Source organism: Zophobas morio, unplaced genomic scaffold (genome assembly GCF_036711695.1).
Source record: "Zophobas morio isolate AGI-343-1 ecotype UQ-CSIRO unplaced genomic scaffold, CSIRO_AGI_Zmor_V1 ptg000228l, whole genome shotgun sequence".
NCBI classification, from domain to species: domain Eukaryota; kingdom Metazoa; phylum Arthropoda; class Insecta; order Coleoptera; family Tenebrionidae; genus Zophobas; species Zophobas morio.
Genome location: NW_026972332.1, coordinates 243,827 through 255,626, shown reverse-complemented (window position 1 = coordinate 255,626; position 11,800 = coordinate 243,827). Strand labels below are relative to the sequence as shown.

Below are 11,800 nucleotides of genomic sequence, written 5' to 3'. Positions count from 1 at the left end.
GTTGGGTTACTCTCTACAGCTGCCCAGCCAATGTGCTTTTATTTTGCATGAAGCGCGAGTCAAATCTCCCGCCGCCGCTAAAACTTTCCACTGGCGCGTCCAAGCCACCACCTTTACCCCACGCCCATCCTCGTCCGCCTCTTCCTCCACCCACGGAAGAACCCTGAATCCCTCGTGCTCCGCGTCCGCCGTGGCCTTCACCTCTTAGTGGGTATCGCCTGTAAAATATAGTAATAAAAAAGGTGGGGCAATTCGGCTGAATAGTACAAAGCAAACCTCGTGACCTGAGAATCATGTGGACCGACTCGCCCGCGAATGTTGTCCCGGTAGCCATAAACGCCCGTCAACATATCCAAGAAGCGCTCATTATTTTCCACGAGGACGGCGCCCTTTTTTATATAAAAGTGAGCGAAAAGAAATAATAAGAGGATCCGACCTTATCCGCCAGCTGCTTAGCCAGGTGCTGCAGCCTGGTTGGCTCGTTCTTGTGCATGACGATGCAGTCACGCTCTTGATCCCATGAGGCTCGTAGCTCCCCACGAATCATTAGTCTAGTCACGAGGTTCCTTACGTGTTTGGAGTTGAGTTCAAACATTCCACTTAGTTCGTCCAATCGTAAGGAGTCATACATGGGGCCGTACGTAAAGAGATACGTTTTTAAACTGTGCAAAAATAGTAAGGAATAGTAAAGTTCATGTGGTATAGCGATAAGGAAAAAGTCACCCCTCCTCCTTGACTTTGGCCTCGAGGATCTCTTTAACTTTGTCTAAACTTGCCAAAAGCGGCCACACTTTTATATTAAACAAGAGATCACATGCTCCCTTCCAGTTACCTAATAATAACAATAATTATAATGAATGTAATAAATATAATAATAGCAGAAACACCATGGGAAAGACACTTGGCCGCAGCTACAATGTGCTCGCGCGTGTTCTCTGGCGGGCCGCTGAAGGGCAAACGGTTGTTGTGCTCGAGAAGTCTTCGAAACTGCTTTGAGATGACTCGTCTTTTATTGTCATACGGATTGGCCGCCTTTAAAGTTTTATTAAAAAAATAAAAAATTGCATAATTTATACTTCATTAAAAAAATATTTATAACATAACAAAGTTTATTAACCAAAATAATGAAATATAGAAAACTTTTTTTAAAATTTGTAGTGAAGAAAAAGAACATTTTTATATGAATTTAAATATAAATAAGGAACGATATTTGGGATCTCTAATAGCATCGCGCAAGACAAGCAAACACACTCAACAAGTTCCAAGTTAATATGCAAGTGGAAGGGCACTTGGCGGGACTTCTCGGCCGCCTGCTGTTCCGGAGTTCGCATGCTGTGCCGTTGATTGGTGAATCCCTGAGCTACAAAAAAAATGAAAAAATTGTGTAGAGTTTTTTGAGTAAAAAAAGCGTAAACCATATATTGTAAAAAATATAACTGAAAACTTTTTCATAAAAAAATTATTTATAAAAATTGTACGTTAAAAATTGGAATTCTATTATGCGAAATCAGTAAAAATGTTTTTATGAATATTTACAAGATAAATTGGCGCATGAAGTTTAATAATACATGAACTGCATTAATAAAAATAGAAAAATAGTAATTTTAATAAAAGCAACGAAGCATAATTATATATGAAAAACTTTAGCAAATAAAAAATTAGTTAGAAGATTAACTATTCGTAAAACACCAGTTATATTTACAATAATTTTTTTAAAGTAAAATGTATAAAAAATGAAACCCAAAAAATTCAGCATCAGAAAATCACAGTTTTACAAATATATAAATAATGCGCCAATCAAAACACATAAAAAATAAAATAAAAAATTGATTGTACAGTACTAAAAAAACAAATAATATCGAACCGAGTAAATCTTTAGCTCGGCCGCTGGAAGTGAGGTCGTACAAGCACGAGTGCGCCTCAACAATTTTGCCGCAACGAAATGCGCACAAGCCGAGTTGAGCCTCAAAAACAATAATAATGATAATAAAAAATATACATTGTTTTCTAATTAATAATTATAAACATAGTGAAGCATTTATGAATAATAAAATATAAAACTTATAAAATAGAAAAAAATTCTAATGTAAATAAAAATATGTACAAGTTTATAAATAAGTAAAACTTCTAAGAATAAAAAGTTTTACTGAATACCAAAACGCGATTATATAAAATCTGCGTGTCCACATCGGCGAGATGAATGGAGTCCTGCAAATGAGACATGAGCAACAAGTCACGTGCCTCCTGCCAGCTTTGCAAATAATATAATGAATGGTTGAGCATAAAACAAAATTATCCTTACAAGCTTATAAAAGTTGTATAATAATAATAATAAAAATCTTCACTATATAAAAACCTTCTATTAAATATTATAATTGTTGTCTATTTAGATTTTTATAATAAAAATAAAAATATATTTTCCTAAAAAAAATTACAATATATAAGATTCAATATACAAGCATTAATAAAAAAGAATAATAAATATAATATGAACTAAAAATCCCTTAAATTTATTATATAATTGTTATGTATAAGACTGGACGGGATAAATATGAAGTATGGATACCTACTTTATTAAAAAAAATAAGTACAGTTGCTATTTTTTATCATTTTTATAGAAACTTGTAAGCAATCAAAAATTATATAAAAGTTATAAAAAAATAATTTTTAAAAATTATAAATATATTTATAAGAACTATAAAAGTAAATATAATAAAAAAAATTAAAATGTATTATAATAGTAAAGAAAAATAATAATAATTTCAACTTCACTACATTTTAATGATAATATAATAATAATAACGAATACTTTCATTTATTTATATTTTAATATAACTTTTATGCAAGTTGTGAAATAATATAAAGAATAAAAGTATATAAATATAATAGTAAACAATACAAATCATAAAACTTACTGGTCGTGAAGAGATAAAAAGTAAATGTGGCAGAGAATAGCACGTGCACGCAAAGGACCAATCGAACTGTGTGCGTATAAGTAGTTGCAAAGTTTTTTAAGAAATTCTGGATCTAATAAAAGTATATAATAATTATAATTATAAATAATAAAAGAATAATAAAAAAAAATTATCACAAATATGCAATAAAATAATAAATATTCATTATTTATAACCGTGTGGGACACCAATCAGCTCATCAACTTTCTTTAATATATTCAGTTTCTATTTAAAGATAACAGTAATAAATTTTTAATAAATATAAAAGATTATGAAAAATAATTTTTTTTAAAAACTTAAAAAAAAAAAACTTGAAGATAAAATATAAATATACGAATATACAAAACTTATTTTAATAATATTATAAATCATAATTAATATATAATAATATAGATAATAAAAAAAACAGTTGCAAATTTTATATAAAAATATAAATGATTAAAAAAAATAATAAAAATAAAAGATTGCATTGTACAATATAAACGTTGAAGTTGTTTAATAAAGTAGTTTTACTATATAAAATATACTTAAAAAGAAAAAGTAACACTATTATTGTTAATAATATAATTATATAGCAAAAAAAAATAAAACAATTATAGTAAATAAAAAAATAATAGTATAAGTAATATAAAAAATTTATTTTTTATATAAAATTAAAAATAGTATTAAACAGTAGAAATATAAATAAATAAATAGAAATAAAATAAAGAACAATAATAAATTTTTAATAAATAAGTGAGTTAGTTACTTTTCTTAGTTTGAAAATAAAAAATATTAATAGTAATAATGAAAGTAAATAATAATATTTATATAGGTATTTTTGGAAGAAAATAAAGATATTAGAATATATAATAATAAATAATAATCCTATAAAAATAGTGATAATAAAGAATAATAAAATATAAAAATATGTTATGATATATATATTTTATATATAATAATAATTATATATATTTATATATACAAAATTTAAAAGTTAATAAAATATTTATTATTATCTTTTTATTATATAAGGTTTTAAAAAAATAACAAAAGTTAGTCGCTCCACTTGATATATTTATATAATATAAAAAAATATACATAACTTACTTGTAAGTAAAAGAATTATTTATAAAATTTTAAAAAGTTAATCGTCTTGCATGACTTTAAGTAAAAAATTAAAAATAGAAAAATTATAAATACAGAAATTAAAAAATATATATAAAAGCCAGTTGATTTATATAATAATAAGTAAAACAAAACTAATAATAGAAAGTAAAATTTCAATAAATGCTAAAAATTTTTAATTTAGTTATTATTCATAGTTAAATATATATTTATTTATTTCTTTATAGAGAAAATTTTGCTTTCTCTTATATTATTTTCTCTTTATTTATTAAACTTTTTTTATATTTTTCTATTAACAATAAATGAAAAGTAAATAAATTTATTTATAAATAAATTATTTTACTAATAAATCTTTAAATAATTAAATAAAAAAATAAACAATTATATGTAAATATAAAATTTTTACAAGCAAAAGAGAATACTTAATTAATAAAATAAAAATTCAAGTCATAATTATATAAAATTATTAAATTTAAAAATAATTATTATTAAATAAAGTTTTTTATTTCATAACAAATAGAAAAATATAACAATTATAGATTATAATAGTAAAAAGTAAAACAAAAAAAAATAATAAGCAAAAATATATACATTTGGAAAATATAGAAAGTCTTAAGTTTTAATAAAAATGATAAATAAAATACAACAAAAACAATGAAGCTTAAAAAAAATAAAACAAATATAATAAAAAATATAATTCTAACTAAAAAAAGCTTTTACTTTATAATAAACATGAGAAAGAAGCAAACTGTAAAGCCTACAGTTATAGTTTTCATTGTGAAAAGACTCAACAAACGTCCGGCTGTCCAAGAGCAATTTATATAACACGTTCTCGTTCTTCAAGAGTGCCACGTATTCGGTCGTATGTGGGTCGGCAGCCTATAATATTTAGTTATTATTATTATCATTACTCTTATTATTATATTATTAGTTATTATCATTATAAGCAAGGTAACTAATATATATTAAAAATAAAATAATATAAAAGTGGTTATAATAATATTATAAATTTCTTTAAATTATAATTAATATAAAAAGTAACATTATTTTATAAATATTAAAAACTTTAAAATTATATAACTGGTACTTTCTCTTGTTAAAATGTAAAAGAGTAATAAAAATATCGTTTACTTTTATAATATATAAAAATAACTAATGAAATAAGACTCACGTGTTTCAAAAACTTAAAAATAATAAGAAACTCTCAATTATATAAAAAATACCGAATAAGTATATTTTATTATAATATTAAAATAACTTGTTAGAAATATAATGAAAACAGTAAATAATGATAAATATATTGTAATAATTAATAATGAATGTAATATTCACAATAAAAGTGAAGTTTATATATATTATATTTGTTAACTTTACAATAATAATGTTTTTAATAATGACGTTTACTTGTAAGTGACGAATGAGAAGGTCGTCCAACTTTTCTATGTACGAAAGAATATCGCCGTTTACTTTATATGTTTGTTGCTCGGAAGTTAATTCTACGACTTCTTCTTCCTCAGTCAACCGTGGATAAATATTCACGGAATCAGTAAACGTTAAAAGACGTTCCACATCTTGAACAACTCTTTAAATAATAATGAAAACAACAATGTTTTTTTTAATGAATATATACCTTTATTATAAAGTCAAATATCAATAAAAAACTGGCGCACAATTTATATATATAAAAATCACTAGATACAATTAAAACTGAAAAATTTGGAATATTAATAAAAATTATTAACACTTTAATATTATAAAGCAAATGTTAACAATTCCAAAAAAGTCTCATTGTATCACTAGTTGGCATGAAGTATAACAGGAACGAATCAATTGATTATTAAAGTGTATTTCAAACAATCACATATGGCCATCTGTTTTGGCGGGTAAAAACTTACACTTTTTTGAAAGTTTAATTCGTCAATTAATTCTTTTATAATTTTATAAATAAAAGTTTAAGCAATGAAAGTCAGAAATGACAAGCCTCTAAAAACCATACATACACCTATTGGCTTTGCTCAAAAAAACAGTCCGTGTGCTGTTCATAAAAAACTCGTAATCGCTGAAGGCTCTACGACACACTAAAAAATTTCAAGAAAGAAAAGTCATGTGACAAGAGCGGGCACGTGCTCTACCAAAGCAACTTTAAGCATGGTTTATGATACAGTTTAACCACGTGAAATTCCGGACCTCCAGCTGTCCAAACTAACTAATTAAACAAGCAGACGCCCGTTTAAAGACAGAAAAGAGCCGCTGCTCGAATATTACTTAAACTATAGAAAAACACTTTTTGACTGAAAGATATTTAATTAAATTTGTAACTAAAACGCAAACGAATTATCGAATAATATTAATTATAGATACTAAGTAAAAAAATTTAAAGACTGCTATATACCAATAAAAATTCTTTAAAAATCACAGTAACGAATCCGATTCACTGTAACATTTACAAACTTAATGAAAGAATCTCTTTAGCATGATTTAAAAATGAAAATAGCCGGAATCAATACGATATAACATATGTTATTAACGTGCCCAAAAAAATAAATATTAAAATAATAAAATTTATAATATAAGGGATGTTCACTATTTAAAAAAACAAAAATATAAAATTGGGAAAATACTGCAGTTATTATTAATAAATAAATAAAAATAATATAAAAAATATACTAAAAAAGCTATAAAATATTCATATAAAGCTTATATATAAACATAAAAGAAATTGTGTCAATAAATAAAAAGTAATTATTATTTACAAATAAATACTAAGTATACAAAAATATATTTATTTGATAATAATAAATAAAAATAATAAATATGCAAATAAATATTAACATATTAAATATATAAAAAAATATACTCAACTGTACATAAAAATTATAGTAATAATAAGTAAAAAAAGTTAATAATCATGTACTCTAGCCACTCAGAAGCAGCAATATAATTGGTCCCCCGCACAAAATTATCTGAGCGGTATAAAATAAGAAGACAAGTCAATTTTACTTCCAATCCACTTCCAAGTTGATGCTCCGAACTAAAAATAGTGACATTTTTTACAAAAAATATTTGTAAGTATAAAATAATAGATAAAAGTTGTCTATATTAATAAAATACTTTGTGAAATATTTTAAAATTAATATTCAGTAAAATTACTATAATTCACAAGAATTAAATATTTAATAGACTGCTCCAATCAAAAATGAAACATAAAGTAAAGAACCTGTAGTGTAAATTTTTTTTAAATTAGGTATAAAAAATTGTTGTTTATATTAATAATAATAAATTTTATAATATACTAAAAAATAATATTCATAAATATTACTTACTACAATGCCCAAAATTTCAGTAATAATTAGATAAAATTTTAAAAGAGTTGATCAATGAAAAGTAATAAATACAGTAAGAAAAAAGAATATTGTAAAGTTTCTTTAGGAAATAATTAAAATTATATAAGAAATACAGAAAAAATAAATAATAAAAGTTATATATTATAATGATACAAAAATAATAATCAAATAAAGATTAATGCAATTCACAAGAATTCAGAAATTATAAACTAGATAAAATTTAAAAGACTCAACCAATCGAGAGTGATAAATACAGTAAAAAAACGAACATAATTTTTTTAAGTTGATTCAATTGGTCCATCACTTCAACAAAAATTGTGAGTTTTTTGCCACGTTGACGAGCTAACTCCCGCAATTTCGCAAGTACAACTTGCGCAGTGATTTTGGTTCCTTAAAAAAAGTATGAAATTTTATAAAAGTTTAAAAATTAAAATCTGACTTAAAATAATTCGATTAAATTAAAATAACTAAATAATCATAAAGTTTTTAAAAAAGTGAATAAACTTAAGCACGAAAAAATAAAAAATTATAGATTTAAAATGAAAAATAATAAAACAATAATTAAAAATAATCTTATTAAAAAAGTTTCTCTACTTTTAATATTTACTAAAAAGAGATAAAAGTCTTATATATTTCTAAACAGTAAGGATATAACGACTGAATATAAAAAAACTAAACAAAAGGATATAATTTAATAATATAAAACTAAGTAATCTCTAATAAATAACCTCAAACTAAAAAGGAAACAAAATATATAAACTACGTCTATAAGAAATATATAAATTCAAAGTTGTATAAGTTTATATAATAATATATAGCAAAGTTTCACCTTTTGGGAAAATTTCGAGTGGTTTCTTTTCAAGAACAGCAGTTAAATTAATGGCAACTTTCTTATTTCTGGTCTTTTTAAATTCCGGATCATCACCTTTTTCATTTTCATCATCTTTTAAGTTACTTTCGTTATAATCCAACTCATCTTCTTCATCTTCTTCGTAAGGTTCTTTCCTATATTCGTTCATTGCAATTTCATAAAGTGTATTGTTTTTTTTTAATTTAGTCTTTAACGCCGTAATAGCCTTAAAATTGGTTTAAAATTAAGATAACAGTAATAAAAACCCAAAAAAAAAAATGGGTATGAATTCTGTAACTAAAAAAAGAATTGAAAACTTAAAATATAAAATAAAAGTTCAAGAGAAAAATTTGGAAAAGATAACTAGAAATATTATCAAAATATAGTTTATAATATTGCAAAAGATAGTAATAAGCAATACAAATAGATTTACTAGTGTTTATTAATCAGTTTATCAAAATATAATACTTAAAAAACCTTGGCGCTCAGTTTGTTAAGATCTTTTTTTTTCAAAAAAGTTTCTTCCACATAATCAGTAACATTAACCAAAGCGCGTATTAAAAAAACAGGATACTTTCCAGTTTTCTCATAAAAAACTTCAATATATGTCTTCGCCTTTGTTAGAATTTTTAATAAGTTTTCATATTCTAAAGTAAAAGTGATAAGAAAGTTATATATAACTTGAATAAAGCTTTTGTTTGTGTAAAAACACTATATTATATAAAATGTAGTAGCAGTGTGTATTACTAACCTTTCAGTAAAAGTATATGATCATCTAATTCAACGGCTTCATTCATTTTTACAATTACTTCTTTCAATTCATCAAAACGACTTGCTTCCTTAGTTTTAACTACACGCCCCCCTTCTGAGCTACTAGACTCGCTCCCACCAAGAAAAAAATTACGAGCTCTAATATAAACAATAATATAAATTATAAAACGAGTTAATATTAAAATTTAAATATAAATTATTACGCCACATGACTAGTAACTACTTCTTCAGCGCTTTCAGAACCAGAATATTCAGAACTGGACTCTCCAGTCCTCCAGAATCCCGACATTTTTAAATTGTATTATTCAGAAGTAACAGTAAACAAAAGTATGCGAGAGCAGAGTAGAGCGCAACATTCCGCCCACGCGCTTTACTAGGAGGAGTGCCCCCTCCACCCTCCACAATGTTTTTGGGTATATTAGCAATTAAGTTGAAAACAACGATAAAAATAATTTAGGGTAAGAGTTAATTTTATACTTAAAACAATAGAAGAGAGCTTTCTTTATTAGAAAATTTTGTAATAAAAATAAATTTTGTAGTACAAGATTTATATATATATACTTATAACAAGAGCATCCTTCTTATTAAACCTTTTATAAAATTAAAGTGAGTTTAATGATCAATAAGTATATTAATAAACTTTTCAGTTGCTCCTAAAAATTTTCTGAGTTAATAAAGCTGAAATTAAGGATTGTTTGATTACTTTTACTAATGTAGCATTCCTTCTCAGAGGGGTTAATAAGGATTCTACCTTTAATTTTAATAATTTCTTTCTGGACAATAAAAAATTTTTTAGTTTCGTAAGTTACTCAACTTTTATGCCATAACGCACGGGTAAAATAATTTTCTTTTATAAGATCTTGATAATATATGAAGGACAGTATAAGAATTTGCTTCTCTTAATCTGGATAAAACAGTTCCTATAAAGTAATTACTTTTTCTTATTTAAAATTATTTAAAAAAATGTGTGTCAATCTCTTCGCCTTCCCTTAAGTTAAAATTGTATGATAAATTTTTTTATTTTTGCTTGTACGCCTATAAGTGTTAGCAAATCTAAATCTTTAAATCTTTTATGTGCCTGAAGCTTCCCTAGTTGTAACTTTACAATAAAGCTGGTTACTTTAATATACTAAAGATTGTTAACGTGCTACAAGTCCGATGCTTTAATCAAACACAGTAGGCAGCAAAATGTGTCGTTATAAAAAAAAGTTAACTAAGTCTGGAAGAAAAAGGGTATTCACATATATACGTAAACCTAACCTGATTTACAAACGCTTTTTTTATATTGACCCAATTAAAATTTCCAGCTGAAATTTATTGCCTCAATTAAGTCTAGTCTTTACAAAATTTTTAAAGTCTTGATGTTTTCGTGAAAAGCTTCTACAAAAGAAAAAAAATTAAATACTTTTGGTATTAAGCCGGAAAAGCCTTTAACTTGATGAGTGTACGGACCAGGGGCACAAAAAAAAGGCTTGAGTTTCTTTTTAAAGCTTAAAAAATTAATAAGGCATAAAACAATTTAACATGGCCTTGTAGTTTACAGTTTGTTTATAAAGACTTCTTCGATTTTTGTTCAAAATAATAGACTTGGAATACTTAGACTCTCACACTAAGTTTTGCAAGGATCTCGCTTTAGTTAATTAAAAAAGTAGTGGGGGTAGGAAGTTAAAGAGAAGAATAAGAGGAGCATATTGAAATTCGAAAAGATCAAAAGAAAAAAGGAAAGAAAAAGGGAGAGACAATAAGTCTTCTAAAACGCAAGGCAGCAGAAAGGATTGGGATTCAAGATACTTTTCTTCAACGAAGAGTCTTTCTTGATTTCTAAAATCCCCTGGAGATATTTCGGCGAAAGTTTTTTCAATAAAAATAATTACCTGCATATATTATTTAACCTGAAAAAAGAATAGTTTGAGTTTTTCTGAGACGCTTTGCGATAGTTTTATCAATTTTGAAGACTCTATCACAGTTTTCTAACTTCTACTTCGTTCGGAAAAACCCTTAAGGGATCAAATTCTTATCGAGAATTATGGAACTGCCGGTCCTGCAAAAGCTGAAGGACGACCTGTACGCCGAACAACCACAAGAGTAAAAGAAACTCAGCTGAAGAATCTATTATTACACAATTGACGTGTTACACCGCGCCGAAGGCTTTTTTCATTGCCACACCAATAAGGTTCAACAAATCTCTGTTGGATGCGGTGCCCAATTATCGAGAGGGTTGAAAATGAAGCCAAATTCGCCTGAGGAATTCTATCATAGGGTGAATTCCATACTCTTAATTATTGAAAGAGATAGAACCACCGAGCTTCAAAAGTGCATGGATGAAGTGACTGCAAACCTGGAAAAGGAGTATAAGTTTATCAGGATCAGGCAAACCCTTATCCTTCGGAGGTACAAACACGGTTCCATACCACATTGAATGAAAGTCTGAATAATTTTAAAACTCAAACCCAAAATATCACTTGACTCCCTCCCAAAATGATATTAGGAAGAGTTAAAGAAAGAAGACTCAATAGTGGAGTCAAACAATTGACTAGGGTTTTGGAAGATCCTCAAGTGACAGTTTCCGCTGATTTAAGAGATATGCGAAAGCAAATTTATGAATTGGCAACGAAAAATGGAAACTTTAACAAAAAAAAACGTCGGTCAGGGAGGAAAGGCATCCTCCCGACCCAAAAAACTTCTTCAACTACAACTGCTTCTCAAACTATTCAAAATATTGCTCCCCAACGAAGAAAGCTACTGTGTAAATCTGTCTACTACCACCAAAACAC

General features: G+C 26.1%; 1 protein-coding gene across 1 annotated transcript; it reads right to left on the bottom strand.

Moving 5' to 3' along the window:
- Positions 1–13: 13 nt before the first annotated feature.
- Positions 14–8,767, bottom strand: LOC135146442 (eukaryotic translation initiation factor 3 subunit C-like). The gene is made up of 16 exons (XM_064078599.1): positions 8,733–8,767; positions 8,235–8,481; positions 7,675–7,795; positions 6,976–7,092; positions 5,466–5,643; positions 4,782–4,940; positions 3,131–3,179; positions 2,916–3,027; positions 2,155–2,251; positions 1,865–1,964; positions 1,206–1,360; positions 888–1,032; positions 724–832; positions 437–662; positions 277–389; positions 14–218 (listed from the first exon to the last, which is right to left on the bottom strand). The coding sequence occupies exons 2-16, from the start codon at positions 8,422–8,424 to the stop codon at positions 14–16; spliced, it is 2,076 nt and encodes a 691-aa protein (XP_063934669.1). The 5' UTR covers positions 8,425–8,481; positions 8,733–8,767.
- Between the last annotated feature and the right edge of the window lie 3,033 nt (positions 8,768–11,800).

Excerpts from the sequence above, each read along its gene's own strand:
- LOC135146442 (XM_064078599.1), bottom strand. The coding sequence starts at position 8,424 with ATGAACGAATATAGGAAAGAACCTTACGAAGAAGATGAAGAAGATGAG. Across the intron at positions 4,941-5,465 it reads TTCTCATTCGTCACTTACAA|GCTGCCGACCCACATACGAC; the intron begins GTAAACGTCATT and ends TAAATATTATAG. Across the intron at positions 1,965-2,154 it reads TTTTATATAATCGCGTTTTG|GCTCAACTCGGCTTGTGCGC; the intron begins GTATTCAGTAAA and ends ATTGTTTTTGAG.